At 30.9% G+C, this 19,428-nt stretch overlaps 3 protein-coding genes across 3 annotated transcripts; 2 read left to right on the plus strand and 1 right to left on the minus strand.

Annotated features, from left to right (window-relative positions):
* Positions 1-531: 531 nt before the first annotated feature.
* LOC124532874 lies at positions 532-1,704 on the plus strand. The gene is made up of 2 exons (XM_047107988.1): positions 532-1,164; positions 1,301-1,704. The coding sequence occupies exons 1-2, from the start codon at positions 805-807 to the stop codon at positions 1,622-1,624; spliced, it is 684 nt and encodes a 227-aa protein (XP_046963944.1). The 5' UTR covers positions 532-804; the 3' UTR covers positions 1,625-1,704.
* A 456-nt stretch (positions 1,705-2,160) lies between these two features.
* Positions 2,161-4,407, plus strand: LOC124533159. Its single transcript, XM_047108325.1, has 3 exons — positions 2,161-2,589; positions 2,671-2,785; positions 3,198-4,407. The coding sequence occupies exons 1-3, from the start codon at positions 2,228-2,230 to the stop codon at positions 3,489-3,491; spliced, it is 771 nt and encodes a 256-aa protein (XP_046964281.1). The 5' UTR covers positions 2,161-2,227; the 3' UTR covers positions 3,492-4,407.
* Positions 4,408-5,385: 978 nt separating this feature from the next.
* Positions 5,386-19,040, minus strand: LOC124532906 (bleomycin hydrolase). The gene is made up of 12 exons (XM_047108022.1): positions 18,825-19,040; positions 17,713-17,870; positions 17,512-17,642; positions 17,007-17,121; positions 13,907-14,044; positions 13,042-13,162; positions 11,151-11,278; positions 10,189-10,316; positions 9,644-9,742; positions 8,674-8,794; positions 7,817-7,927; positions 5,386-7,053 (listed from the first exon to the last, which is right to left on the minus strand). The coding sequence occupies exons 1-12, from the start codon at positions 18,904-18,906 to the stop codon at positions 6,931-6,933; spliced, it is 1,455 nt and encodes a 484-aa protein (XP_046963978.1). The 5' UTR covers positions 18,907-19,040; the 3' UTR covers positions 5,386-6,930.
* Positions 19,041-19,428: the final 388 nt, after the last annotated feature.

Here is a 19,428-nt window from a genome sequence, read left to right on the forward strand (position 1 = left end):
AAAAAAAATCTCGTTATTATAAAAATAAGTCTATAAAATAATAACATTTAAAATCTTTATAAGTTACAGGTTTCGTAATACTAATTTTAAACCAAGACGAAATATACTTTTAAGTATTTGTACAAGCCTATTTGAGTTGGTACCATCGAGTCATTACAGAATACATACTCTATCACCAAACTAGTACTAAATATCAGTTACTGAAGTTACTCTGGTTAGCCGGTGTTATTGTAATGAGTTATGAATGTTATATAGTAAAACTGCTGCCAAAAATGAATGTTATGTAGTAAAAATCGTATAGAGCATTCTATAAAATTGAGACACCAATTCGTATATTAAATTATACACTTTTTGTATTATTTATCTCTTGTTAAATTGACAGTTTAAAATAATAATAACAATATATCATATAATACACAAATTTATATAAATCAAATAAAATAGTGGTACCAATTGGCACACTGACACTGCGGAGCTGGCAGTAACTGGCAGTGATAATTGATAAGTGACAACGTACGTCAACAACGACAACAGTGAGCACTGAGCAGACTGCTTTACACAGTCAAACACTGCTTACTACTTAGCGTATTTGCAATTTTTTTTAAACGAGATTGAAGGGGATTGATTTATTTATTTGTTGAATACACTTCAGTGTTTTTTTTATTAATCAATTGATACTACTATTTGAAATAATATATTGAGCACAATAAGAGTAATTTCCATCGGTTTTTTTCAATCAAAACATGTTAAAATGTTAAGGAATCAAAAGGCGAAATAAAAATTTATTTGGATCCTTGTTATTTCATGAATACAATGGAAGGCAAAAAAGTTTGGTCGAAAAATGAAGTATTTAAATTTATCGCCCGATACAAACATTATAGAGAACTATGGGATACTAAATCTATAGAGTATAGGAATACTCTTAAAAGGAGAAATGCACATAGTAAATTAGCTGCTGAATTTAAAACCACAATTGCTGAAATAGGTAGGAAGATCCGCATTTTACGAAGTCAATTTTTTTATGAATACAAAAAAATGTATAACGATGATGATGAGTACGGATCTTCATCACAGAGTGCATACGTAACTAAGTGGAAGTACTATGAACCTTTACAATTCATTCTTGTATCGAGGGAAGATATGGTGGAAGGTTCTGATCTCATGGTAAGTCTTCTGGTGTGCAAAGTTTTTGTGTTTAAAATATATATAAAAAAACTTAAATTCTATCTTTGATGTATATATTAATAAGTTCAATTATTTTTGAAGAACATGTTCTTTAATTAAAAATATTACTTTATAGGATTATCATCAAGATATATTTGAAGATTCAAGCGCAAAAGTCAATAAGGATTCCAATAGTGACTCAGAAGACGACAACGAACCACAAATTCTAATTGTAAGTCAGAAACGAAAAAGGTCTCATTCATCAACAGATAGCAGCAACGACCAGTCAGACCCAAGTTTTCAAGTTGATGATGATGAATTTCAAATATTTGGTAATTATGTGGCAAATGAATTAAGAGCAATGCATTATGAGAAAAATAAGAAAGAATTGAAAAGATTGATTCAACAGCATATTATAAGATTAACAGAGGAAGATGACCGAGAATACTATTCAAATTGAAGAAAAACTTTCATTCACTTTATGAACAAATATACAAATGTAGTTCATTATTTATGATCTAAACTTTCTTTATTAAAATACTCAATGGTAATAAATTATTCACTCATTTAAATTCCTTTTTATTTTATAAACTTGAAATAAATAGCTCCAGAAATTTGATTTGATTGGTCTTCTGAGGTTTTAACTTACCAAATATTTAACTAATTGCTGTAACATTATCTAACTGAACTCCTTCTTAAATGTAGGACCGATTTCGGTGAAATTTTCAAGTAGACCTAGTATGAAAAATAAAAAATAATAAACTTCTAAACAAACTCTCAATGACTAATTTCAATTCTCACATATTATAAATGTTTCAAGATTAAGAAAGCTTTAATTTTTTAATCGATTATCTTATAATCAATTAAAGTTCAAAAGCAAATTGGAAAACACTCATTTTTGTTTAAATAATATCTTTATATTTAATATTTTTAGGCTGTATATAAAACTTCTTAAGAACAGAATAAAAATAATTGTAAATTTGACATTGACATTATTTGGCGGATTCTAAAATGTCAATCTGTGTGAAGTCTAAAACTATAATAGTTTGTAAATGTTTGAAAAATGCAACTGGTTACTAAAGTGCACCTTTATCGTAGTCCTTACACAATATGTTATATTTCCGAAGACCGCTTAACTTTGCCCGACGAACATAGTTACAAATCTATCGGTGTTAAAAATGATAACAATGACTTGAACATTGGTGATCAAAACGAAAACATACTAGACTTAAATAAGAAAAATTTAAAAATTAGTACGTCTGCTTTATTTTTACAACCTTTCCTTAAAGAGTGTTTAAACTCAGATGTGTATAGAATAAACGTTTTAAGGAATTTGAATGAATTAAGTGGACATCCGAATAGTGGGACGTTGTTTTTAAAATTAATTTTAGAACCACCGGATAGAGAAGTAATTGATTACGCATGGTAATTTTTTTACTTTATTTTAACAATGTTTTGGTGATTGATTATCAATGATCGATTTAAGAATGAGTGCTATGATTTTAGGAACGAAAGAATGTTGCAACTGATTTGGACAAGGGTTGAAGTGGAAAATGCGTTTTCTTGGTTATCAACACTTGGTGGTGCTTATTCAGCATTAGGAGACTATTTTGAACATTGTGTAAGTACAAATATTTTTGTATTGTGTCAATAAATTATACTCTTTTTTTACATCAACATAACACAGCAGATTAATAATTTGATTAAGGAACATTGGAGGAATGTAAAATTAAATTGTGAAAAGTTATTTGCTTTTCTTTCCCCAATTAGTAGTGTAACAAACTTAAAAGAAAACACAATAATTCCCCATGTGTTTTTATTAATGCTTTTTCTGCATACCATATACCTAGTGAATTTTTATGATTATTTGACTTAGGTTCAATATTTAAATTAATATAAGAAATATGTTTATTTTAGTATTCTCTAAATATAAAGTACATTAAATGATAATAACCTTAAATATACTAACCTTTTTTATAATACCTACCATTGAAAATTAAAATACATTATTAAGTAAGAAATTTTGTTGACAGGCTGAAGAAGCAGGTAAAATTTCAATGCGCCAATATGCATTGTCTAAAATGCTGGGTGATGAGGCTCTAGCTGCTCGGAGTAGGTTATATTCTGCAATAGCTTTCGCTCAAAAGGGTAAACTAAAAGTAGCTAGGTATTTAGTTAGAAATATAGCAGCATTTGCCAGAGAAACACATGATAATCGTCTAAATAGAATGTGTCAAGGTGTGTGGGTAAAGCTAAGGTACCTACGAGAAAGACAGTGTATAGAAAAAAGCAATAGTGTTAAAACTGAAAACATTAATTCCGAGTGAGGTTTTTAAATGATCTTATGAAAGTTGTTTGAAATAAAAAAATGTTATAATTCTTGTTAAATGTTTGTAAAATTGTTTTAAGTAAAAATAAATATCTCTCACAAATGTTTATAATTGCATATACAAAGTAATTAGTGCAGCGATATCCTTATACCATTTAAAGTATATGATATATATCCATTTACAACATGTGACCAAAAACTAAAACGCTTCATATATTGAATAAGAAGATAGTATTTAGATTGATATAACTATTACCAATAAAGAAAGAATTTACAAATGCCCTCAGTAGTGACACTATTTCCCACCTATGTTGCCACATAATGATAATGAGGTTAGAAATGAATATTAATTTAAAATTATACAAATTTTTGTACAAAGGTTTTTTTAATTTATATTAATCGGAAATAATAGAATTTCAAATGTTAGTTTCTTTGATTTTATTGATGATCACCATTTATAAATATTTTCCTTATTGGTAGTTGTACAAATATCTGCATAAAGCTTGAACCAGAAGTGCTATTATGAAAATTTTCGATCATTAAAACTATTAAAAACTCATTTCAATTGACATGCAACAATTAATACAATAATACTTGTGATATCATGTATCAATATATGTCACTTTTCAAATTTATTCTGCCCTCGCTTATATTATTTAGTAGAAAATTGTTTTGTATTTCATCACTTTTTGTTTGTCATTTTGGCAAATTGGTATAAAATTAAGATAAGCTTTATAACTATTTTTGATTATACACATTTGTACTATAAGATGTACATTGCTTAAGAGATATATATCAAAAAGTCAATTGATAGTGTTTTAATCACATTAAAAATAAGTTCATATTTCTTAATTTTTGTTTTGAGTGTGTTGGAAGGATTTTTGATTAAATGATCACTTGAAATTTAGTATTTACTGATGGTGTGTCCCTTTATGCTGTTCAATTGTGTAATTCTGTTGTTCTGGCTACACAAAACAATGACTTACCCACGCTTTTTTTGATCTTGCTAAAATCAAAAGCAAAAACAGTAAAAATTAACTGTAATTTAGCAGATGTTCAACACCAATACAACTGGTTGTTTTTATATCGGAAAGAAGGCAGCATTGTTCAATTTATAGCTCGCATAACATCGTAATTGGTTGATGTAAAATAAATGTATACAAACAGTATGTCGACATAAGCAACTGATTCATACAATATGAGCACACTTATTTAAAATATGGAATTATTTTAAATCAATCGATTCGCTCAATTAGTGGAGATACAGAACAGAAAAGGTAATTTGTGTTTAATACTCTCTTATCTCTCGTGCAGTTCCCTCAAATTGGAATAGTCAGCTCCTTCGGTTCTTAAGGGGTTTTCTTTTCCTTTATGGTGTTTACTCTATCGCTACATAATGAAAAAGAGAAGTCGCTTTCCGCTGTTGCCTTTAAATGTGGTTTTTATCAATAAACAGAGCGAATCAAGAGAAACTTATAAAACATGCATATAACAGGGGAAGGACATATATTTTTATGTTCGTTCCTCGGTCTTGTAACTTTACTGTGAAGTACATGTGAAGCTGATACAAGTAGCTAGTAAATATAAAGCCGGATGTTGTGACCCGACAATAATATAATGTAACATAACAATTAACATATAACATCAAACTACATAGTAAATAAAACGCCAAGCCGTTCGCACGCATGTTTCTCAATATTAAAAAAATCTAGTGTAAAGGAATTGAAACTCGTCAAACTATTATATTCAATTAATTACGACGAATGAACACAATACTCAGCGAAAGAAGAACAATATAAATATTTTTAAAAAAAATGGCATAAAGACAAGCGAATGTCAACTTCTACGTAAATCATATTTGTCGGTGAGCGTTTTAAAAAAAAATAAATAAATCGTTTTAATATATTTTATTGTCTTAACAAGGTAACATGGCGGTAACTGGTTATTGCATATGAACACATTCCGTTACAATGTAGGTACAAAAAACTATTAAAATTTTAAAATTAGTAATCTTAAGCTAAACCGAATTATTTGTTATAGGTTTTCAATTAAGAAAAAAAGCTCACTATCATTCTCAAATCATTAAACAAAAAAAATAGATAAAAAACGAATGCCAAAATAAGATCTTTTTTCCATTACAATTTTAATTGTTATTAGTAAGTTTAAAATTAATCCAATGTAATACAGCTTCTGATTTCACAGTCAGTTACATCTTCTCGACAGTCTCAAGCCAGTGCTACACAGTTACAAATATAAGGCACACTCTTACATACAATTTTCTGGTTACGTGATTACTTCGATATGTCTATTCGATAAAGTGTTAACAGTATTTTTAAAACAGTTTTAAATGTAACAGATATTTTAAAATGGTAATTGTGACTACAGTTCGTGTTCGATTGTGTGGCGCCGTGATAATAGCAGCACTGGCATACTTTTTTTAAAATGGTAACATCAACAAAATATATTGCAAGTTTTTTGTGAATCAATCTGAATGAAATATCGATTGATTACAACCTAGCTTATTACAAAGGAACTCATATATTTTTATAATTGAATTTACACACATTTAATCTTAAACGTTAAAGTTTTTTGGTTCTCACTAAATGTATAAACTGATAATGACATTTTACGTCTAGTAGCACCATGCTGTTTAAATGCAACAAAACGATTACTCATTAGAAATTTAAAAATCCTTATTCAATTAATTTATTTTTTAATTCTTCTTTTTTTTTAATTACATGAATAGTATTGTTACGTAAATTGGCTAATTTTGAATTTGAGAAAAAATCATCGGATATGTTGACCAGTTATGTTAGACCTATTACATTTAGAGTCGACTAATTAAAAATATATGGTAAATAAAGTCACGATTTAACATTTTACATTAAAGTGGCTACAGTTTTCCTAGTCTAGACTAGACAACTTAGTATGTGACTAATAAAATACAAAACATAATTATTAAAATGTTACTTGGATATTTAGCACCATTAACAAATAACAATAACTATATTACATACTCTGGCCTTCACCAACCGGGTTATAATGTTATTTATACTAAGTTAAAAAACAAAGCATTGACTGACGTACGGTGATGTTATGCCAATCAAAAATTATTTGATTATTCGAGATTCAACATTATAATACAAAAAGTGTACGGCCATTGTGTGGCCCTGACATAAGTCTTCATATGCTTGATGGGATGGTTTGTAGTATCTAGTCTAACTCAAATCATTGTTAATTAATCCTTACATTTTATTACTAACATGTATCTTCCTTCATTTCTCAAACAAAATTAAAGTTCTAGCGATGAAATTATTCAAATATAAATCCATGGTTATATCTCAAATACAAAATTATTCAATAAATAACTCATTGATTGTTACCCTAATCTATGCAACAAATTAAGTTATATAATATAACGTGAGCCATCGTTACTGTTATTCGTTTGAGCAAAGTGGACAAGCCAGTGTCCCCATCGGGTCCCAGGCGGGCAGGACAGTTGGTTTCTGTTTAAACACTTCTAGCACATCCTCTGGTACATATTTTTTATCGACGACAACCTGAAAGAACAATTATTAAATACCAAGTTAAATAAAACTGAATCATGAACTAACCTATTAAAACTCATATGTGAGAAAGAGATAACAATATTTCTGTGCTGTCAAATTAATTACATTTAGTGATAGTATACATAAAAAACGGTATCATTAAAAGTATCATGTACATTTATATGATAAGCTGAAGAGTTCACTTAAACACGCTTAGATAAGTATTAACTAGAGAGAAAAAACAGAGATATTTCTTTGACATCTCACTGACAGAGAAAATTGAATTAGAGCCCTGTGTTTCAACTATCGATAGTTGACCTTGAATAATATTCAGTATATCAACTATATTTAAATATAGTAAGTTACCTCGCCTACAACTTAGTTAAGATAGTTACTTAGTAGTACCAAGTAACTATCTTAAGGAAGTAACTAGCTAATAAAAATAGTATAGTATAGTAATAATCGAAAAATAACTGCGATAGAACTATCAATAGTATCGATAGTACAAAACTATCGATACTATTGATAGTTAAGGTTAAAAGTGATGGTTTTTGCAAAACCATCAATAGTATTATTGCTGACGGGCAGCTATCGATAGTATTGACACGTGACAAAACTATCGAAAGACTATCGATACTATTGGTACAACCTTAACAATCAATAGTATATCGATTGTGGACTATCGATATGAAGAACTAGAGCCCCTGGGGTTAGAGTAGTAGTACTCTATGTGGGGTGATTTGCAAAGCGGTTAGTATAATAGAATTCATCTTACCTCAAATACAAACTCTTTAAACCACGGCACTGTGAGCAGTAAGTATCCCTTGTCGTATTCTTTGTCACCGTACGAGTTCTCCACACGGAACTTGGTTGGGTTACCTTGTTCCTGCCAACAAAATAAATAACCTCTGTAGTGGACTGTATATATTCTAAGCACAGTAAGACAAAAAACAAGAAAACACACATCACATAAAATTGACGCGATATTATTGAGAGCTTTACCATAATAAACTATGATTGAAAAAAAAAGGGATTACGATAAGTGATAAACTATTCCTTGAGAATTTAAAACAAAAAACATTGACTTGGTGGTAGAGATTTGTGCAAGCCCGTCTGGCAATGTACCACCCACTCATCAGTTATTCTACTGTGAAACAACGGTACTCAGTTTTGTTGTATTCCGGTTTGAAGGGTGAGTGAGCCAGCGTAACTACAGGTACAAGGGACATAACATCTTAGTTCCCAAGGTTGGTGGCATATTGACGGTGTAAGGAATAGTTAATATTTCTTACAGCGTCATTGTCTATGGGTGATAGTGACCACTTACCATCAGGTGGCCCATTTGATCGTCCGCCAAACTATACCATAAAAAAAGATTAGAAGAGACCTATTTACCGTCATGTTTACAAATTTAATGTTTACATATGACAAAACATTTGTAATTCATTATAATTTTCGAAAAAAAATGCTTTTTTTATGATCAAGGAACTGTTATCTTAGGTACAATTTTTTTTTAATTTTTTTATAAAAAAAATATCATAAGAAAATGAAGTATAAGAGGTAGTCGGTAGTTATACTCTGTACATCTCAATTGAACGTGTCTTTATTAAACTGGTTAGTATGAGCACTTACATCTGTGCCAACAGCCGTGAAGGCCATAGCGTGTGTCATGCAGGAATCTCCGTACAGAAGCCTCTCAGCCTTGTTGAGTCCGATCTGAACTTCTGTGTTGAACACCAGTCGGTAATCTTGCCTGTTGATAGAAAGATTTATTTTATTTAGAAAGGACCTAATGATGACAAATGACTATTTTTTTAATGTTGAAAAGAGTAACTATTGAGTTTCTTCCCGGTTTATCTCGGTTGAATCTACTTTCTGAACCGGTGGTAGTTTCACATAATTGTTAAACGACGATTCAAAAGTGCTTGTAAAAGCCTACTTGAATGAAGTTAATTTTGATTTGATTTGATCTAGAAGTATCCTTAATGACAACATGTCAGTGAGCCAGTGTAACAAGGTTGGTTGTGGAACAAGGGGGATACTGTATAACATCTCAGATCCCAGGGTTGGTGGTGCTGTGGCGTTAAAAAATATTAAAGGTGTAAATGTTAAACTAGCGCAGGCGCAATGTTGATACTAAATATACCGCATTTTTTTTCTTCTTTCGTTACTATATTGACCATGTATTATATACAAAATCTCCCTCTCGAATCTCTCTATCTATTAATCAAAACTGTATCAAAATCCGTTGTGTAGTTTGAAAGTTCTAAGCATACATAGGGACAGACAACGAAAAGTGACATTGTTTTATACTATTTTATATACATTGACGCCTTTAATATGTATTTTTAGAACCAGAAGTAGGAATAAGTTAACCTCTAAAACAATTATCTTTAATTTATAATAACAATCAATCTACCACAAAAGAAAAACATTTAGTCTACAAAACAAATAACCATCAATAATCACATTACACCGTAATAATTATAATTGCAATTCTCAATGTGTCAACTACGAATCTCCCGCCTTTTTTTTTTTAAACGGAGGTTGTGTGACTTGACGTTGATGTTGCTTGTTTATGCCAACAGTATATTTAACTCACGCGTCTAAATCTTCAAGGCCGTTCTTCCTTTCAAATCGTTTGGACACCTCGCAGCCGAACCAAACCGCTTCTCCGCCCTGAATACAGTCTTTCACCGCTCTGAAACGATACAAATCCCGTTATAAGTAATAATAAATATAAGACAACATCACATACATTACTCTGATCCCAATGTAAGTAGCTAAAGCACTTGTGTTATGGAAAATCAGAAGTAACGAAGGTACCACAAACACCCAGACCCAAGACAACATAGAAAACTAATGGTAATATATATTGACTCGGCCGGGAATCGAACCCCGGACCTCGGAGTGGTGTACCCTTGAAAACCGGTGTACACACCACTCGACCACGGAGGTCGTCATCAAGTCAAGTAACATATAGCGTTATTCATGTTATAAAATAACGTTATTACTAAAAAATAACCTTATTAATAACGTTTAATATAACTAAAGGTATTACAATAATAAAAAGCTAATAACAACTGTTTAGTAATGAAAAACGCAGCGCGAATTAGTAGGAATAAATAATAGTAATGTTTTATTTACTTGATAAGAATTTCGATAGGTTGGTTGTTGTATGCAGTCTGCCTGCCTCCGACCACGTTGCCCAGACACTGGAGGGTGTAAAGCCGACCGAACGGGTTCGATTCACGAGGATCGCTTACTAAACAAACCTGGAAATGAGAATTTTTAATCAAACCTACGAAAAATGAAATGCTTTTATTTTTAATTTTTTATAAAAATCGTGAAACTTATGTCATTCCATTTTAATTTTCAATGCAGTCTATTGAAAAAAATAACATTACGTAAGTTGTTTAAAAATGTTCCATTCTATGAACCTCTTAATTTGAGAATTTTAACTTCAATAAAATCTCGTACTCCAAAAAAAATTAAAACCACCAATTACAGCTTTTATTGTAGAATGTCAGTGCCATAATAAATCAGAAATTATTTTATTCAAGAAATCTCATGCCCTTTAAATCATTTCACAAAATGAAATTAAAAAGTACATCCACATTCGAATTTATTTTCAACCAATAATAATAATAGTTAACATTTTCCACCAATTGAATTACAAACATTAATTAATTAAAACTTCAACATTAGGTAGGTAGGGCTTTGTGCAAGCCCATCTGGGTAGGTACCACCCACTCATCAGTTATTCTACCGCCAAATAACAATACTTAGTATTGTTGTGTTCCGATTTGAAGGGTGAGTGAGCCAGTGTAACTACAGGCACAAGGGACATAACATCTTTGTTCCCAAGGTTGGTGGCATTGACGCATTGACGATATAAGGAATAGTTAATATTTCTTACAGTGTCATTGTCTATGGGTGATGGTGACCACTTACCATTAGGTGGCCCATATGCTCGTCCGCCAATCTATACCATAAAAAATAAATTAAAACTAAATTACTATATTTTGGAAGAAAGATAATTTTTATTATCGTTACTGCCATTCAAGTGCTAGGCCTCAACCCTTAATTGCATGTAATTGTTCAGTTACCTTATCATCAACATTGAACACGGGCCGCACGTGCTTATTGTAGAACTCCTGCGGACTCAGGGGCCCGAATGTGTTGTACGCTTTCTCCTTGTTGTAGAACTCGTATGTAAACTTGTCTGGTGGCGTACCTGATTTAATTGAAATATTAAGTGTTGGAATAATACAAAAACTCTCCTCACAATCAATACTTTATCTTTCCTGAAGTGGTTCACTATCCTTCCAATTCGACGATTAAAGTAAGAATGCCGATTTCTAGACTTACTCCTAGTATTTAATGTTTACACACCCCTCCTCCGACTGTAGCAAAATCCGGTTTTGATTTATTTAAAAAAACAATTAAGTTTAGTCAAAACCGGATGTTGACAATCAACGTAAATTGTAACATCTATTTAAATCGAATTATTTATGCTGATAATACTTTAATACATTAAAACAATAAATAATGATCATATTAAAATAAATATGCTAACATAAGTGATTAGAAAAGGAGGGAAACATGGGCTGTATATGATACACTGCTGTGCTAAAGTCTCTCTCTTACGAAGAAAGTTTGGAGTGTTTTCATAGAGCATATTATACAAGTGATATTTCATTGCAAGTGCTGATTTCCTCATTGGAATTCTTCTTATCCTGACCATCCTCAACTTCCTGCCCTTATCTCAATTTATTTATCTATATATTTCTTATTTAACATTTTTTTTATTTTGACAACATCACATACATTACTTTGATCCCAATGTAAGTAGCTAAATCACTTGTGTTATGGAAAATCAGAAGTAACGACGGTACCACCAACGCCCAAACCCAAGACGACATAGGAAACTAAACCTTCTACATCAACCCGGCCTGGAATCGAACCCGGGACCTCAGAGTGGCATACGCATGAAAACAGGTATAAACACCACTCGACCACGGAGATCGTCAAACTTTTACTTGAGTTCGTCGCAGCATGTCTTCTCCTTCCATACTTCCCTATCTGACGTCATCTCACAAGTAACATCCTTTCACAGCCATATCATCTTTTAAACAATCCATCCATCGTTTCATGGTCTTAAGACGGGGAGACGAAGGAGATTAATTACATACCAAAAATAAATATGATATATTCGAAAAATATTGAAGGATAATTATTTACATAGAACAAAAATGAAACAATGTCAGTTGTGGGCAGTGCTGGGCATTAATCAAGCAATTGTCAATTATTTTATTAATTGACTAAAAAAGTAATTACAATTAAATTAATTACAATTAAATTAATCGCAATTACACTTTTAATTGCACCCTGCAATTAAATTAATTTGATTAATGTATGTCAATTGCAGCTTACAATTAAAATAATTGCAATTAACTTTTTTAGTTGTTTTATAAAACATTTAACTTTATATATCAAAATGAAATTAGTAAAGATTTAGGAAAATAACGCTATAAGTATTAGACTTCAGACGATTACAAATGTGGTCAAAGGCTCTAAGTATTAAGCTTATTATTTCTAAATCTCATTTTCCACAGAAAGAAAGTGTTTATTTTTATATTATATAATATAAAGTTGCATTGATAAATATTTCTGCAGCATAGGTGTAAAACAAAAACATTTCAAGTCGTTGTCTTAGTTCAAGTCTTTATATTATACAGCAGTGTTTTTAATTGTTATTTTTAATTAAAATTAACAAAATAATTAAAAATTAATTAATTTTTAATTGTTACTAATACAGTTAACAATTAAATAATTGTTAGTTGTGATTTTCCACAATTAGAATTGATTAATTGTTAAATGTAGTGGTAACAATTAACAATTAATTAATTGTTAATCTTTACTTGTTCCTGCAATTAAAATTTGCCCAACACTGGTTGTGGGTAATTTTTTTCAAAGTGATATGATTTAAATACACACCGAGACACGTAGCAACAATGTTGTAGATGACAGCTATCTGCTTGTCTATGGCTGATTGTATCTCCTCGTCCGACGCCTGCGCCGCCACTAAACCTCTCAGCTCTTTGGCATATTCACGCAACTGCAATTATTAATGTAAATAAAGTAATGACCCATAATTTTACTTGCTGAATTTGAGGAAAGTCTTCATCATCTTGGTAGGGCTTCGTGCAAACCCGGTACCACCACCCATATATTACTACCACTACTATAGCCAAGTAATACTAAGTGTTGTTCAGTTTCGATATCAAGGGTGAGTGTGCTAATGTAACTACAGGCATTAAGGACATAATAGCTGGGTCTCCTGAGGTCGCTTGCACTGTTTGTAGCGCACGATATAGCTAAATGATATACATATATAAATCTAAGATATAGCTTCACACTTCCTTTGATTGGAAATAAATAAATAAGTATTGGACAACATATATAACTTTGATCCTAATGTAAGTAGCTAAAGCACTTGTGTTATGGATAATCAGAAGTAACGACGGTACCACAAACACCCAGACCCGAGACAACATAGAAAACTAATGAACTTTTTCTAGACTCGGCCGGGAATCGAACCCGGGACTTTGATGTGGCGTACCCATGAAATCCGGTGTACACTCTACTTGACCATGGAGATCGTCAAATTGGGTGTTGACGTCGTCATTGGTACATTTTAAGTTGTGTCGGACTATATGTATGTTCAATGACGGCAGCGCACCTTCAATCCCCCCTGGTGTAGCAGATGTCCATGGGCGGTGATAGTCACTTTCTATCAAGTGGGCCCCCTACTCGTTTGCCACCTATGTCATAAAAAAATTAGTACATTTCATGTAATTACCTTAGTCTTAATGAGTGCGTTCATGTGTAGACTGCGACGTGAACTGAAAGTCTCCGGGAAGCATTTCTTCGGCATCAAGCCGTGCTTGTTGATCAAGTTCACTATCAGATCCCACTGGCCTCCGTCGTTTATTGGATCCTGGAACAGTAACAATATTTATGACTTCTATTTCAAACATTAATATTTCACAAGGAGTTTTTTTTAAGTGACAGAGTCTGTTCGTTACGCTTTTTTACCGTATCGTATATATTCGTACTTATTGTATATTTAAATAATATACTCTTAGAAACCAGATCAGAGGGGATTTTTTTAAAAACAAAATTACAGAAAACTCGATAGTAATACTTAAATTCTATGTGTATTAGTATATAATTTTTGTATTATATATTTACATTTATCGATCGATTCCTGTTATTTTATTTATTATTACAGCCAGTGGCGTAAATAGGGCGGTGCCTCCGTCTCCGTCTTGCAGTCTGATGGATTTGATGAAGACCTAAAGATACAGTTAGTGCCTTCTGCGTGCAACCGGAACGTTACTCAAGATATCAATTGAGAAATCGTTGGCGGTAGTTGTTAATAATATTTCCTTTGTTCTTCAAATAGACAAATGTCATCTTAGTCTACCCGTGACCACGAACACTGCAAAGTGCTCGAAACGTCGGGATGTTTAAAAATAATTAATATACGCGATTCATCCGTTATAATTAGTTTTATTTAAATGTGTAATAATCGCGAAAATTTAAGACAACAGACTGGGCAGGATTATTTGTTTTTAGTTTTGCTCTTGTTAAGATTCCGCTGAGCCCCCAGTATTCGATTCCAATACAAACGTACTTACATGATAGTATCATTAAAAATATACATCGCACTAATTTTTTTGGCAGCGCACGAGTGTATTTGTGTTTAGTGTTTATCGTTAATGGGCAAAGTATTTGTTAAGTTTCAATGAGTGAGACAGTAAAATAGGCAAAGGATCTGCTTAAATAGGGCGCAGTTATAGATGCTCGCACAGGGCGCAGAAAAGGCTATTTACGGCACTGATTACAGCATCACCCACCTCATATTCTATGACCTAACCTAACCGTTGGTTGTATGGAAGAGACACTATGTATAATAAGGTCGTCAAAATTGTACGCCTCTTTTATAGAGGCTAAAACTATGTGAGCTATAAGAGGTCAAGATTCCGTCGTGAGCTATGTTATTTTTAGAGCGGTCTTATTAAGTTGTATTGGACCTGGTCTGTAATAAATGATCACTTCATTAGGACTGATATGATATGACTTAAGTATGAGAATATTTCATTGTGGAACGTTCTTAATCATCTAGGTAGAGGAAGCTTTAGCTCAGAGCTGGGAAATTTTGAAAAATTATAAATCATATATAAGAACACTAGTGGTGCCCGCGACTTTGTACGCCTTTGAATAGAACAAAAAAATATATTATTCTAGCCTAAGTTACACCCTATTATATCAGTTATCTACCAGTGAAAGTCCCGTCAAAATCGGTCCAGCCGTTCCAGAGATTACTTTTTCCAGAGATTAACAGACACGCAGACACACCGACAAAAATTGTAAAAAATGTTATTTTGGTATATGTATCGTGTATAAATACATATGCATTGAGCAAAAAAGGGCTATTTTAATATTACAAACAGACACTTCAATTTTATAATATGTATAGATCATATTCACGCTCGTATTAAGTCAAAGCGCGTGAAGGTTTTATAGACTTTAACCTTTTTCACAACGTGCTGTATCTTCTGGTTTGTTTTAGTAGTTTACTCAGCTGGGCGAAAACAATATATTATTACATTAGAACAAATTAATACTAGTTTTTTTCATACGTACAAATACATTCAATAAGTACAAATGAAATTTGAATTTTAATAATATATACATATTTATGCCTTAACAGTTGTCAAAGATACCTATGAAATATTTTATTTGCTTACATATATACATATTGATATATCACTATCATATTGTTATTTGTTATCAGATGTGTTAACAGGCGTGTTTTACAACTTGTGGTTTAAATACAAAGTGACTTTGAGTCGTATCAATGCAAGTACATATATGATATATGATAAGGAATAATGAATATAACAATGTAATTTTATTACTAGCTGCATCTGCGATTTCGTACGCGTTTGAAAGTAACAAAAAAACCCGTCAAAATCGGTCCAGCCGTTCTAGAGATTACAGAGACAAACAAAAATTAAATAAATAAAACTTTAACAAAAAGAAAACAAAATACTATTTTAAAACAAATAAAAATACAAAAAAAAATAATAAAAATAATTGCATATCTAACATATTTTTTAAAGTCCTCCTAGGTGAAATGGAATGATAAATATTAGACTACTTAAAAGTCGATTTACGATTATATAATTGCATAAACATAAAAAAAATACAGATGAATTGATGATGAATTGATCAAAAAGGAGGAGGTTCCTCCTTTTTGAAGTCGGTTGAAAAAATCGTATTTGGTATATGTAACGTTTACACATACATATACATTTAGTAAAGAACTGTTATTTTAATATGACAAACAGACACTCCAATTTTATTATATGTTTTGATGTAAATAACTGAGGCCAATGAATGTGGAGACTTTTACTTTTGGCTTCGTAAGAGCCTAATTTATATTTTGATGATGTTAAGTTGTATTGATTAAAAAGAGCAATTTTAATAAAACAAACTAACTATGCAAGTCATTTCACACAAACAAACATATTGTAAGCAGAAGTCCCTCACTATAGCGAACGATAGTTTATTTATTTATTTGGGAAGCCAACGTGGTATACAAAGTGTCTAAGTCTACAAGATACATCCTATCTTAAAAAATATTACCATGTACAGTACATCTTACAGGCTAACTCATCATGTAAATGTTATTTAATGTGATAACTCTTTCTTTTGATAGAACAGATCTATACAGATTTATTAGACACATTCTTATTGGCACTTCTTGTAAACTTATATATGGTGTTTAAAAAAAAGATACTATAGTATTAATACCAAGCAACCTTTTAACGAGTCAGATTTGTGCGTACGTAGTAATCCTAGTATATGTAATTTATTAAAATGATACATACCTTAAGCAAGAAGCTGACTAAGCGACCATCCAGCTTCTCTCCTTGTTTGGCAGTTTCCACGATATTGTTTAACCAGAAGTGAGAACGTTCAATTTTGTCCCAGAAGAACAGGTAACTGTGAAATGAGTTAAATCTCTATTTAATAGATAGTGAACATACTTCTTAACAATGTTTATGAATATTAAAGTATTTCTTTTAACTCAGCTATGATTTTGAATACAGGACTTCAAGCTCTGCAACCTTTTAATCACTAAGAATGAGGCAGTCGTTAACAAAACCAATGTACAATATTGGGAAGACATTGTTGTCGTGCTTGATTTAAATAATATAACCTTAAACTTTGTTCAGAGAATGCCTTTCATCATTAAAACCGCCTTTTGGACCATATATTTTGTGGTGATCAATAAAGTATTTAAATAAATAAAATAAATGTATATAATATAGTACTTCTGGCTTAATTTCACAATGAAATTTACTCGTTATTGTTGTTAAAATATTAATATACCTTTGTGAAAACTCAAACTCTTCAATACCATATTTTTTCATAAACGGTAACCTCATCACATTGAGAGCTGCGAACAGCCAACATCTGCCTGTATTCTCTTGATTGGTTACAGGTTTCCCTTCTGACTCAACCTGTTAATAAAATAAATTTGTATAAATTATTGAAGGCATATTTATATTAAAGCAATAATTCCCGTCTTACCTTGATATTGTAAACATGGAGGGATCTGTCAGTTTTTCGTTTGCTAATAGCAACTTCGAAAGGATCAAAACGGGTGCAGGCATTTTGGGCTAATTCGTTTATAGGATTTGCATAGTAGTTACTCCTTAATTTATCCAATGTTTCAAGGGTCAATGGTTCTGTGAACAGATATACAATAACATCAAGTAAAGTAAGTCTAGAATCAATAAAGATATAAATAGAGCAGTATACAATATACATAGATCGTTGAATGCAGAATTCAAATAAGTTTATTTTTTAATGGTAGTCTGAACTATTACTTTAAATTTTTTTTTTTATAAAATTTGTATAAAGCATATTTGACTGTATGACAAGAAAATATGTTAAAATGTCATGTCACATACAAGATATTAAACATTTTTTTTTGTTAATAACAAGTGCACACTTTACTAAATTTTGTCCTACCTCTTTTAATTGCTAATTGTTTAATATATATATGATGTATATTTTAGTATAAACCCTGCATGGGTTGTGATGTGAAAATTAATTATTTTTCAAATACCTACATATAATTTTGTAACTACTTTTTAATACTCATTATTATTTTAGTTGAAATGGTTTGCTTAAATTGATATAAATATCTATTGTTAGAATTACATTAGGTAGCCCAACAGTCATAAACCAGTAAAACAAATTAACAAAAAAATTCATGGAGTAATATAGCCTTTGTTCACTGCACTTTCCTGACACTATTTAATTCTGAAGTTTGATTTAAATAGTTATTCATATTTTTTAATACACCAGGAATAGTTTGAATAGCAAATACTCAGAAATTATACACCCCAATTTGAATGATGTCTTCCAAAAATATTAAAATAAAAATGTATAAAATTGATAACGACTGTAATTTAAAATGCCTTTTGTTATAGTAAATTATTAATAATAAACTTGACAATATGGCATATCCATAATTTCATACTAAGGCATATATAACATATATCTAGTGATTTTAAATGATAAAAATAAGATTTTATGCTATTAGAAGAAATAAAAGATAAATATACTAAAAAAATACGACAAAATACACAAAAATAACATCTATTAATAGTATATAATTTAAATTGTTTACTTACTTGAAGACATGGCTACTGTTGAAGTTCTAAGTATAAAAAGAGGGGTTCTTAATAAAGTTGATCGTATACAATTGATGATCATTTAAGGAAAATAAACAATTAATAATTCACCGGCAAATGCGGCGATTATATATACTGCTGTAGACTGAAGATACTAACGAAGTAAAGCTTATACGCGAACTGTTTGAACGAGGGAGACGGATATAGAATGATAAGTAAAATTGCAAGGAATCTGACGTTTTTCATAAATTATGTGACAGAAGACAGCTGACAAGCAGCAGCCATTCGATTTCCATTGACCTTTGACGGTCATTGAACTCGTCCAGATGTTTGTAAAAATATTTATTGTTGATACTTTTCTACAAATAATGCATTATATCATTAATCACTTTACGTAACATTAATAATAATATTATTTGAAATTAAAATTTAAAACAAATGTTCGAATAATATTTATACTATGGGCAACATTTTAATTCTAAAGCGGCAAATTCAAATTATGAGTTGCTACCGTATTGGTTTTTACGACTTTATTTATTTTTCCGACAACGTAGTTATTGATTTACTATATTTCAATATTAAATTATATTTCGCAAATTATGTA

This window comes from Vanessa cardui, chromosome 10, assembly GCF_905220365.1.
Source record: "Vanessa cardui chromosome 10, ilVanCard2.1, whole genome shotgun sequence".
Classification (NCBI taxonomy): Eukaryota; Metazoa; Arthropoda; class Insecta; order Lepidoptera; family Nymphalidae; genus Vanessa; species Vanessa cardui.